Here is a 13,143-nt window from a genome sequence, read left to right as displayed (position 1 = left end):
CAGGGGTGTTATATCCAGTACCCTGGCCACAATTCATCCCTCGATAAATGTCACGGAAACAGTCTACAAAAACAAAATACCGTGCATGCTGAAAACCTGAAATAAAAACAGGAGATGCTGGAAATTCTCAGCATGTCGGGCAGCGCCTGTGGAGAAAGGAGCAGAGTTAGCGGCCGGAATTTTACCAGGGTTTTGCAGGGAGGCTGGAAAGATGTGGGAGTGTGTCGAGGTGGGGGAAGGGCTTGATGTCTTTCTCGTCACCTGTTCTGTCAACAATGGGAAAGGTGACAGACTCCCCTCTCTCCGGGAGCCCAATTGAGTCGCTTGAGTGGCCAATTAAAGGTCACTTCTTGCCCCTACAGGCATTTTGCCAGTGGTGTTGGAAGGGTGTGGGTGGTGGGGTTGGGGGTGGGGGGTGGGGGGTGGGGAGGCCTGCTGCGGGGAGGTGGGACTGCCCAGTGAAACCTGGTGGTTTCCCAGCAGGCTCCGGAGGGTGAGGCGGGGTCTTCGTTTTGGGAACTCCATGGTCAATGGATGGGGCTCCGATGGCAATGGCCGGTCCATAGCAAAGCCGCCTTGTTCCCTCTTCCCCCTCCCTCCTTGCTCCGTCTGCCCCTCTCCCTCCCCTCCTCCCACGCATCGATCACTGGAGCCTATCGGCCTAGCCCAAGCTTCCGCCAAGAATGCTACCCCTCAATGCAGATACCCTTGGGCATTGAGAATATTGAGGTGTAGTTGCAGTCTCAGCAATGGCCACCATGAGTGGTGGTGCTGCTGGCTCTCTGATTGGGCTGGCAGCTCTTGGGGGGGGCAGGCCACCATCCTTCATTGGTCACCACTGGGAATGTGCCTCTCTGGGTCCCGCTGCCCACCTAGGTGGGGGTCGTCTCCCACTCTCAGCCCTGGTAACAGAACTTTTCCCGTTCCAGTAAAATTCAGCCCATTTCAGGCCAATGACCTTTCATCGGAACTGCTCTGATGAAAGGCCATCGACCTAAAACATTCATTATGTTCCTCTTTTTGCTGAGGCTGCCTGACCTGATGAGTATTTCCAGCATTTTCTGTTGTTATTTTATGATAAAGCATATTGTCTTGTCATACCTTGGGTTGACAAGTGGCAAGTAACATTTGTGCCACACAAGTGCCAGGCAATGACCATCTTCAACAAGAGAGAATCTAACCATTGCCTCTTGACATTCGCTGGCATTACCATCACTGAATCCCCCACTATCAACATCCTGGGGGTTACCATTGACCAGAAGCTGAACTGGACTAGCCATATAAATACTGTCCCTACAGGAGCAGGTCAGAGGCTAGGAATCCTGTGATGATTAACTCACTTCCTGACTCCCAAAGCCTGTCCACCATCTACAAGGCACAAGTTAGAAGTGTGATGGAATACTCGCCACTTGCCTGGATGATGCATCTCCAACAACACTTGAGAAGCTCGACACCATCCAGGACAAAGCAGCTGCTTGATTGGCACTCCTTCCACAAGCATTCACTCCCTCCACCACCAACACACAGTAGCAGCAGTGTGTACCATCGACAAGATGCATTGCAGGAACTCACCAAGGCTCCTTACAAAGCACCTTCAAAACCCACGATCACTACCGTCTAGGAGGACAAGGGCAGCAGATACATGGGAACACCACCACCTGCAAGTTCTCCTCCAAGCCACACACCATCCCAACTTGGAAATATATCGCCGTTCCTTCACTGTCGTTGGGTCAAAATCCTGGAACTCTCTCCCTAACAGCACTGTGGGTGTACCTGCACCACATGGACTGCAGCGGTTCAAGAAGGCAGCTCACCACCACCTTCTCAAGGGCAATTAGGGATGGGCAATAAATGCTGGCCCAGCCAGCGACATCCACATCCTGTAAATGAATAAAACCAATGACCACATTGCTGCTTGTGGGAGCTTGCTGTGTGCAAATTGGCTGCCAAGTTTCCTAACGCAACAGTGACAACACCTCAAAATTATCTTATTGCCTGTATGGTCCTTTAAGATTCCCTGAAGTTGTGAAGGCTGCCATATAAATACATGTCTCTCTTTCTGTCTTTCTAACCATAACTCTTTCTCTTTCTCTCTTTCTCAAGAGACAGAGAGAAAGCAAGAGAGGGGGAGCAGGTCTTGGACTGTTGCCGTCTGAATGGCTTGTATCCTTGAACCGCTATGAGTGTGAGGGGACATTCACTTCCCCTGGTTCCAAACAGGTCTCAAGTTGAACATTGACTGGAAAAAACTGGATAAGGAACAGAAACCTGTCATTTCTAACCCTGCCCTAAACTCCTAGGCCTGAGCTTCCAGCTTGGCAGACAGGGTCAATCAGCCGGGAAATGGACCACTGGCCGCGATCAACCCCCGACTGTGGTTTCACGCTGCCTGGCCAACTAACGGCCAGCGTGAAAGGCTCAGCGCTGCCAGGGTGGGGGTGGGGAGGAGGGCGGGCGATGATGTCATCGCGGGCGCTGGCCTGCACTGAGAGAAAGCCCCCAGAGGGCAGAGAGCTCCTCAGGGAGATGAAGACTCAAAACAGCAAAAATAAAGGTCTCAAAAGCTGGGGGGAAAAAAAAGTGCCCTCGCATCATAATCGGTCACCTGAAAATTTAGCTGATGAAAATGCTGTCCGCAGAAATTTATTTATATTTAATTTCATCACGGAAATCTCGACCCGCCTGTGAATGAGATTTAGCAAAAAATGCGCAGGGCGCCTGACCAATTCGCCCGTCCGCCAATTTGGACGGGTTTCGTAAAATGACAGACAATTGCCCTGTTAATGAGTTTAATTGCCCACTTCATTGACACCCTGCGCTCAAGGAAGTACATCTATTTGTACTTCAGGAGAGGTGCGAGTGTGAAACCTCTGCTTAATCTAAGGTGATGCTTCAATCTCTAATCCGAGTGGATTGTGGCTCCTTTGAGGTTTCACTCTCCATGTACCCAGGCTAGGCAGACCCCGGGCTGTAATTAGACATGAACTTGGAGGAATGCCTCTGCTTGGTGTTGGATGAATCTCCTGGCAGCCCTCCAATAGCACTTCCAGCTGGTTATTCTCCAGTTTAGCCAGTGAGTGTGGACGGGCTATTCAGCTTTGACGGGAATGCAGCTGAGCCCCGGCCGGTTTGTGCCCAAAATCAGAGTTCCACGCTGAATCAATTGTTTGGATTTTCCTCCTGGAGGTGGATGGGACCTCAGCCTGACCCATTTTCCTGGATTGAGTTTATGGGTCACGCAAGGTGGGGTTGCGTTGAGATTCCTGACACCAGGGGGACAGCCTGTTGGAGCTGAGGGATAATCCGGTGGTGCTTCAGAGATTCGCCAAGAGGCCTGCAGTACTTTGAAGGGGTAGAGGAGCCCCGAATAAAGGAGCTGTAGGCATGCAGGCCCATTGGAACAGACTAGACAGAGACTAGGCACCCCCTCCATTTCCGCCGCTACCAAGGATCAATCAACATCTTCCACCAGGTGAGTGACAGTAACAGGGCTGGGCAGAAGGGAAATAGGAAAGGAGGCTCCAGGTTCCGGCCTCTACCCCTCCCCTCCTGGTATTTACTTACAATGGGCGGGGAAGGGGCAGTCAGTAGCAGACCCAGCGAGAATGTCGGAGGGAGATTGAGGTGTTGCTGAGCCTTAGCTCTTCACCTTGCATCCATTTTCACAGCTACCCTGCCCAATTTCGATGGGATACTAAAGGACAATCCAGCCCACCGGGTAGAGATCAGGAGTCAGAAAGTCAGGGGCTTCTGCAAGCTCTGGGTGTTGAGGTCAATGCTACCACTCAACCCCTGGCTGACATCAGCTCACTTGGCACAGAATAATTTTGACCTCTGGCCAGCCATCTGTCAAAGAGGCCACCATGCTCGTAAGGCCCAAACCTCATTTGAATTCTGAAAGGAAGATGTGGGAGGCCAAACATGGGCCACTCTTTGCTCTCAGGAACATTGGCTGGATGGGACACTAACAGAGACCCCGGGTGGGCGCTCACAGTTGGAAACCTTCTGAATATTCAGCTGCTCTGCAATCAGCAATTCTGAATCATTAAAATGTATTGCCCACTTCCCTGGGTGCTCCCAATAATTTATTCATATTGCAACATATGTCTGTGTCATAAAAGCAAAACACTGCAGATGCTGGAGATCGGAAATAAAAATGGAAAGTTCTGGAAAAATTCAGCAGGTCTGGCAGCATCTGTGGAGAGAGACAGAGTTGATGCTTCAAGTCCAATATGACTCTCCTTCAGTTCCAGAGATATATTATATCTGTGTCACCCTCACAGGAGGGAGATGGAGTAGGAGGATTGTTCAATCAAGGCCACTGATTTTAGTAGTTATAAATATAAGCCTGTTGCCAAATATGAAGCATTGTTAAAATTCATTTACAGGATGTGGACGTCACCAGAACGGCCAGTACTTATTGCCCAACCCAAATTGCTCTTGTTCAGAGGGCATTTAAGAGTCAACCACATTGCTATGGGTCTGGAGTCACATGTAGGTCAGACCGGGTAAGGATGGCAGATTTCCTTCCCTAAAGGACATTAGTGAACCAGATGGGTTTTATGACAATTGACAATGGTTTTGTGGTCATCATTAGACTTTTAATTCCAGATTTCTTGTTGAATTCAAATTTCACCATCTGCCGTGGTGGGATTCAAACCTGGGCCCCCAGAGCATTTCCCTGGGTCTCATGGAATATGAATCCAGTGACAATACTACTACGCCACTGCCTCCCCGCACACCATGGACTGCAGTGGTTCAAGAAGGTTGCTCACCACCACCTTCCCAAGAGCAAGTAGGAATGGGCAATAAACGCTGGCCTTGCTGACGACTCTCATATCCCAGGAAATAATCAAAAAGAAGATTGATGTTGTTTTTCAGAATGTTTTCTAGAAACCACTGATGACCATACATAGCCCTCTGAACCTTCTATACTCAGCCTAGTTCTCCATTGTATTAGCCACCTGACATCTGTCGTAGGCACGCTTTCTCTTCTTTATCTTAACCTCTATCTTTCCTGTCATCCAGGGAGCTCTGGATTTGTTTGCCCTAACTTTCCCCTTCAAGGGAAAGGCACATTGACTGTGCCTGAATTATCCCTTCCTTGAAGATAGCCCATGGTTCAGCTACTGTTTTTCCTGCCAACCTTTGATTCCATTTTATTCAGCCCAGATCCATTCATACCCCATTGAAGTTGGCTTTCCCTCAGTTCATTATTCCCACTCTGGACTGTGCCTTGCCTTTTTCCATAGCTGACCTGTGTCAAGGATTTAACTCAGTCTATGAAATGGTTAAAAATTTAACTCAAAGAAAATGCAGCTAAAGAATTCTTTTGAGAAATTCACACACCTTAATTCCACATACACATATACAGATGCAGAGGCCTTGAGAACAGACTTTTAAGCCATGCTTAAGTTGACAACATTGCTCTTGCATTTTAGAGAAACATGTTTTGCTTCTCAAGAATTTCTCAGGACAAAGAGGTCTAACAGTAAACACACAATAGCCATGTTATTCAAGCACAACAGATATTCTCTATATTACAAAGTTAAATTAACAAGTTAGTCAGATTTTGCAGGAAAATCATTCAGTTGAGACCTTTCCTCATAACTCAGACAAAGACAAGAAAATCTACACTTTATACATTTGATTGTAAATAAGCTAGTTTATTATTTGTTTGAATATCCTACTCTTATTCCTTAAGTAGATTTGAAGCTTAAATTTACTATATTTAGGTTAATTAGTTTATCTTGAATTTACACTCTGTAATAATCAAAACATTACTATAATGTAATTCGAGATTTAAGTTTAAAATAAAGTACTACAAAGTAACCATTACAAAAGGTTGTAGTCTCAGTCTATAAACCTCATGGACCCTAACTCTTCTAGAATTCTTAATTATAAGGTTCTAAGTTCCGGGAGAGGTTACTCTCCAATAGGAGAGAGAATTCTACTGTAATGCATCATGTAAGTTTTATTCTGAGATATCTTTGTTTAGTCTAAATACTCCTGGAAGAAAGGATATTTTATCTTAGGACCATATTAATAACTAGCGTAGCTGATTTACCTCTTATGGTGATTTGCAACTCCTTTCAGTTGAGGATTTGAACTAGCAACAAGTTCAGCTGAATAAATTTACCTACTGGTGTGGCAGATGAGGGGTGTGGGGGGACGGGGGGGGAGGGTTATAGAGAGCAAAACACTAACACCTAAGCCTTATGATAGATACAGTGTTCACGGTCCCCTTAATGTTCCCCTCCTGACATTTGATCCACCTGGCCTGTTCCCAGGAACCAGGTCTAACAGTATTTCCTTTCTCATTGGACTGTAAGCATACTGTTATAGAAAATATTCCTGAACACAGTCCAGGAATTTATCCCTCTCTGCCCTTTACAGTACTGCTATCCCAATTTATATTTGGATAACTGAAGTCCCCCATTATAACTACCCTATAATAATTCTTGCACCTCTCTGTAATTTCCTTGCAATTTGTTTCCTCTACATCTTTCTCACCAGTTGGTGGCCTATAGACTACACTGAGCAATGTAATTGCACCTTTTTTGTTCCTTGGCTCTAGCCAAATAGATTCTGCCTCTTTTATCTGCTTTTGCTGATGATACAAAGCTAGGTGGGAAGGTAAAGCTGTGAGGAGGACACAGAGAGGCTGCAAAGAGATACAGACGAGTTAAGTGAGTGGGCAAAAAGGTGGCAGATGGAGTATCATGTGGGGAAGTGCAAGATTATTCACTTTGGTCATAAGAATCGAAAAGTAGAATAATTTTTTAAAGGGTATGAAACTTGTGAATGTTGATGTTCAGAGAGATTAAGTTGTGCTCATACAAGGAACACAAAGTTAGCATAAAAGCAAAATACTTTGCATGCTGGAGATCTGAAATAATCAGGTACAGCAAGCAATTAGGAAGGCAAATGGCATGTTGGCCTTTATTTTAAGGGGATTGGAGTACAGGAATAAGGAAGTCTTGCTACAGGGCCTTTGTCGAGACCACACCTGGAATGTTCTGTGCAATTTTGGTCTCCATATTTAAGGAAGGATATACTTGCTTTGGGGCAGTACAGCGAAAGCTCACTAGATTGGCCCCTGGGATGAGGGGGTTGTCCTATGTTGAGAGGTTGAATAAATTTGGCCCATACTCTCTGGAGTTTAGAAGAATGAGAGGAACCTTATTGTAACATACAAGATTCTCAGGGGGTAGATACTAAGAGATTGCTTCCCCTTGTTGGGGAATCTAAAACAAGTGGGCAGTTTCAGGATCAGGGGAGATCATTCAGGACTGAGATGAGGAGAAATTTCTTCACTCAAAGTGTTGGGAACCTTTGGAATTCTCTACCCCAGAGGGTTGTGGATGCTCCACAATATTGAGCATATTTAAGGTTGGGATAGACAGACTTTTGGTCTCTCAGGAAATCAAGGAATATGGGAGAGGGTGGAGTTGAAGTCCAAGATTGGCCATGATGGTGTTGAATGGTGGAGCAGACTCAATGAGCCGAATGGTCTACTCCAGCTCCTATCCCTTGTGTTTTCAGGGTTTTAAGAATTACTTTTCAGAAGTTGGAAATGAATGTCCTTCCATCCTTTCTCTGTTATTTCTGATCTATCGTACCAAGGGACAGACTTGCTGGCCACAGCTTCCTCAATGGTTCAGTGTGGGGAAGTGCGAGGCTTCCACTTTGGACCAAAGAAATGTAGAGCGGAGTATTTACCAAATGGCGAGAAGCTAGGAACTGTAGAGGAATAGAGAGATCTGGGGGTCCAAATACTAAAATCTAGTGATCAGGTACAAATAATAATTGAAAAGGCCAATGGAATGTTAGCTTTTATGTCAAGGGATGGAATACCACGGGCTGGAATAATTACATACATCTCTGGTTAGACTGCATCTGCATGACTGCATTCAGTTCTGGGCACCATACTTCAGGTAGGTTATATTAACCTTGGAGAGGGGCTGCACACATTCAGCAGACTGATACCAGGCTAAAAGGGTTAAATTATAAGGATAGATTGCATAGACTAGGTTTGCATTCCTTTGAGTGTATAAGATTAAGGGATGATCTAATAGTAGTGCTTAAGAGAGTTAAATGATTTGATAGGGTACATGGAGAGACGCTTTGCTCCACCACCCAAAGAGCCGGCGGGGATACCTGCTGCCAGTAGCCGTTTAACATTCGGCGGGGTGTTAATTGGTTAAGGGCGAGACTTCCACTTCCATCTGGGGAGGAAGTCCCACCTCTGGGGGCTGCTGCCAATCAGACAGCCGGAGGCTCTGTAATCCCAGCAACACCCAGGTTCGTGGGGTGGTCGCTGTTGGGACTGCAGCCCATCCCCAGAGAAGGGAAGTTCATGGAGGCTGGGCTTTGGCTAAATCCAGGGTATTGACGGGGTCTCGCTGGCAGGGCCCAGACAGGGGAGCGAGGGGGTTAGGGGCTTTGGGGTGGGTTAAAGGGGGGTGCCTCCGATAGGCAGAGGGGACCCGCAAAGAAGTTACCCATGCCTTGCCCAACGCCAGCCCACGCAGCCAAAGCTGCTGGGCTACCCACTTGGCATGGGCCTCTCCCTGCCAAAGGCAAAATAATGGGGGGCGGGCAGTTTGAGGCCTTTAATAAGCCACATAAAGTGGCCTCAATAGGCTTGAGGGCGGGTGGGCTGCCCTGTGGGTTGCCCGACACCTCCACCATCCCACCGTAAAATGGGGGACAGGCCAGGGACAGGTGGGTAGGCAACGGGCAGACCATGTCCTGCATCGTACATGCCCCCCAAAACCCCCCCCCAGCTTTCAAACTCACTGACGGGAGACTGGAAAATTCCGCCTGGGGATTGGAAATCTGGAACTGTCTCCCCCAAAATCTAGTGAGACTAACTCAATCGAAAATGTCAAAACTGAGATTGACAGATTTTGTTAGCAAATGTATTAATAGACGCAGAACTGGAGCACTTAGATAGAGTTAAGATGCACATCAGCCATTACCTGATTGAATAACAGAACAGGCTCGAGGGACTGATTGGCCTCCTCCTGTTCCTATATCCCTCACAATTACTGACTATCCCACATGGTCAGTTATTTTCTTTATAATTCGTAACCTTCAGTTCCATGTTTAATTTTTACTGCAGTACAGTGACACTTCTTTGCATGACTGGGTTACTAGACGAATGTGCTGTGACTCTGGAGAAATGGAAGGGGACTCGCTTCCTGGCTCTGGGTGGGGCCTGCTTGGGAAACTCTCAGAAGATGTAGCCTGTGAGGCCAATCACTGCCTCGTTACCTCAACCGCCCCCAACCCCCTTATCTGCCCCTCCTTCCCCACCCACCACACGCAAATGAAGGCAAGGGGCCAGACCACGTTCCTGTCAGATTTTCCTTCCCTCCCCTCCCCACTTCCCTCCAGTTGGCCTGCGCGTTCAGAGTTTACGCAATGGAGGAAAAGCATCTTGTGGTGGCTGCCTCCCCACTTTGAGTCGGTCCCAGTGATTTGGCTTGAGCTTCCTCCCAAAATTTGGGAACAACTCGAACTCCCTTTAAAAATTCTCCTTCCTCCTCCACTTCCTGCAACTCGCAATGGACCGCAAATGATTTAGTTGAGGAATATTACACCTGTCTTCAAACCAACATGGTGAATGGCGCAATGCCAGTCTCCGTCGGATTGCAGTGTGAAAGTCTGTGGTTTTACGCCCGGAAAAATAGGTATCCTCACGTTGGAAGTTTCTCCCAGGAATCATAGACCCGGCCATCCAGCCCTTCACATCTGTGCTGATATTTGTCTCCTTTTGAGTGAACTCGTCTAATCCTCTGACCACCACCCCCCATCTTCATTATTCCTCTTTTTCAAGCAAGTATCAGGACTGCCTGCGTCTTCGCTGAAATTGTTCAAATTTCAAACTGAGTCAGTTAAAAAAATTATTTCCGTATCAGGACTGTAATCAGAGCTGTGACAAAACTGTTATAAAGCAACTCCTGTTCACAGGCACTTCTCTCAGATATAAACTCCTTCCTGCTTCCTGTCTGCAGGCTTTCCATATTATACCATATAACAGAGAAACACTGGACAAACTACTGACAGAGTCACTGAGGAGAAACATGCCGGCTAAGGGGCTGCACATATTTGGAATTAATCAGCTGGAAGAGGATGATCTATCTACAAGTGAGTATTTGATATTATTCCAGACTCTGGAGGAGATTGAATATCAGGTGAATCCATGACCCACGTGGTCAGTTGGACGATGGCAGCCAGATTTTGATCCCACTATCCGTGTCAGAACCGAGGCAAATGGGTCCTGATTCTAGGATTCCCGCCCTCATTCCCGTTGCCGGCTGTTTTGAGCAGCATGGGATGAGAATGCAGGGAGCGAGCCCACATGTAGCGCTCCCGACCTTGTGGGCTCCATTGTGGGAGTTGACGTTTTAGACCTCCACGAGTTTCGTTGAGCTGGGCCCATTTTGGTCGGCGATATGGCTCACAATATGGAGAGTCCTAATCTGGAGTCAGAACCTTTTGACAGGTAAGTTCAAAAGGTGTTGCCCACTTCACATGTCACAATGTAATGATAAGTTAAATATGTTCTTAATTCAGTGATTTTTGATAGGGCTTTGTTTAGAAAAGGTAAGTGACCACCAAATTGACCAACATTGTGAAAGTGGAAAAGTCTTCAAATGCATTAGAGTATATTATGCACTGAATAAACTGCTCTTCTGCACTAACAGCCTTGAGATTCAATTTTCAGTGTCAATTGCACCCTGTACTTTGATCTTTCCTTTGATTACTAGGTCAGCCATCTGTTCAGCCTTTGAAGCAGTGCAACAGATGGCCACCTGTTCCATTACTTCAAAGACTTTAATGTGTTCAGCTCTGGAGGCTTTGTTGACAGAGTTGTGTGATGGAATCTCATTATGAATGCCTGACAGAGCTCCAACCCATTAATGGATTCAGCTCAGTAGAGATTGCTGTCAAAGAGACTGTGAGATTTGTTTTGATTGACAATTTTATGAGTTCCCAATAGGATTATGGTTTTTTTTGAAGAAGTTCTTGAATGGCTGTTTGCTTATTTTGACAGTTTTATGACCACTTAACAGGATTAAGCTTTTTTAAAATAGTTGAGTTTGAATGAGTGTTTGTTCAATTTGACTGTTTAATGGGCATCTCAAAGACTTCCCAATGTTCTTTTAGGGGTCATGAGTTCATTCCCTGGGTGAGTGGGTATGGTGGAGGAAGGGGGAGATATGAGGGTGCATAGGGGATATAGATGACATGGAGGGATGTCCTTGGGAACCGAGGTGGGTCTGCTAACCTTCCTGCCTTGGAAATCACCCACCTCCGTTTCCCTCCCCCCCCACCCCTTCGAAAGACAGTGGCCCCAACTCCAGTCCCCCCTGCAACCCCACCATGAGCCAAGCATCGGGACATGAGAAATGGTCCGACTCGCGATTGCCACCTTGAAAATGAAAATCTGGACCTGAAACTCTGAAAGAACAGCGTGGCACAATGGAGTCCTCCTTTCCTTTCAATTTCATGTACACACAGTTTTCTGCTTCCACCATCGCTGGGCCCCCAGAGCCCCTGCAGGCTGTTCCCTGAAGCCATGCTAATGAGGTGACCGAGGGAAATGAGGGCCCCTTCCATTGGAGACTGACTAAAACCCAGTACTGGCTGATCAAATCTAAACTGCTCACAAGACCAGTGCAGATGGAAGTGTTTAAAATGTTAAAAAGATATGACAGGGCATACACAAAGAAACTATTACCTCTGGTGAGGGAATCAAGAGTGAGGACGGCATAACCTTAAAATTAGAGCCAGACCATCGATGGGAAAGTACATCTTCGCACACACCATAGTGGAAGTGTAGAACTCTCTCCCCCAAAAAGGCTGAGGATCAATTGGAAATTTCAATAAAAATCAATATTTGTTTTTTTTAATTCTTTCACTGGGTGTTGCTGGCTGGGCCAGTATTTATTGCCCACCCCTAATTGCCCTTGAGAAGGTGGTGGTGAGCTGCCTTCTTGAACCGCTGCAGTCCATGTGGTATAAGTACACCCACAGTGCTGTTAGGGAGGGAGTTCCAGGATTTTGGGTAATATGGTATGAAGATTATACAACCAAAGTTGATAGATGGAGTTGGTGTGGGGGGTCAGCCATGATTGAACATTGGAGCAGGGTTGAGGGACTGAATGGCCTCCTCCAGTTCCTATGCCCTAATGAATGTCAGCAAGTTCTTTGACCATGAAGGACAACACAGTTGGCCTGATCCTGTCCTCATCCATTGTTGCCATGCACAATGCCAAGAGGCATCAATGGAAAATGATCAGGATTGGAGGGAGTGATGACCAGTCAATTTATCTTTTATCCTGTATGGTCAAGGAGGGGGTGGTGGGGGGGGGGGGGGGGGGGCGGCAAATGCAATGTCCCAGTAGAGCTGAGGGAAAGCAGCACAGACTGGGGCGATCCACTGGGGAGTGGGTGGGGTCAGGAGTGGCAGGATGGGTGGTGGGTGGCAGGTGGAGAATGTGAAGAGCACTCTGTAAAGGGATACTTTCATTGTAGTTTAAGTGAAAGACAAATTCCTAGGCCTGTACTCGAAATGTTATGAAGCCTAATGGGTACCAGCGCATTGATGAAGAGTTTAATATTCACACAGCTCAGCGCGATGTAGAGCTCCCAACCCTACTTCACTTTGCAGCCAGGTATGGCTTGAAGAACCTGACTGCCCTTCTGCTGCAGTGTCCGGGAGCATTGCAGGCTTACAGTGTGGCCAACAAACACGGTGATTATCCAAACAACATGGCGGAGAAGAGTGGTTACGGAGATCTCCGACAGTTCATGGATGAATATGTGGTAAGGACTGTAATAAACAAGGAGGCAGGCTGTTCAGTGATCAACAGCCCCTTTCTCATGTGCATTAAGTGGGCTTCAACTTCAGGATATGTAGGTGGTGGGGGTTTGGGTTCTGGTGGTGACCAAGGCTTTCTGTGAAGATTGTACGCTCAAAGAAAAAAAGCCTAAAACTCTCCTAACAACACTTCGTTCTTGTTTTGAATCATTTTTTTATATGGAAACAATAACTTAAGAGCACAGAAGGAGATTGTTCAGCCCGCCAGACCTATGCTGGCTCTTTGAACGAGCAGCCATGCTTAGCCC

General features: G+C 46.8%; 1 protein-coding gene across 2 annotated transcripts in view; it reads left to right on the top strand.

Annotated features, from left to right (window-relative positions):
* The window catches only part of pik3ap1 (phosphoinositide-3-kinase adaptor protein 1), a 121,543-nt gene that overhangs the window by 67,167 nt on the left and 41,233 nt on the right, over window positions 1-13,143 (top strand). For both annotated transcript variants that reach the window (XM_078530543.1, XM_078530545.1), the window contains exons 6-7: window positions 10,023-10,155; window positions 12,644-12,840. In XM_078530543.1, coding sequence (XP_078386669.1) covers window positions 10,023-10,155; window positions 12,644-12,840 — 330 coding nt within the window. The remainder of the gene's footprint in view (window positions 1-10,022; window positions 10,156-12,643; window positions 12,841-13,143) is intronic.

Source organism: Cetorhinus maximus, chromosome 27 (genome assembly GCF_964194155.1).
Source record: "Cetorhinus maximus chromosome 27, sCetMax3.hap1.1, whole genome shotgun sequence".
NCBI lineage: Eukaryota > Metazoa > Chordata > Chondrichthyes > Lamniformes > Cetorhinidae > Cetorhinus > Cetorhinus maximus.
Note: the sequence above shows the minus strand (reverse complement) of the source record. Positions and strands in the feature narration are given on the sequence as shown.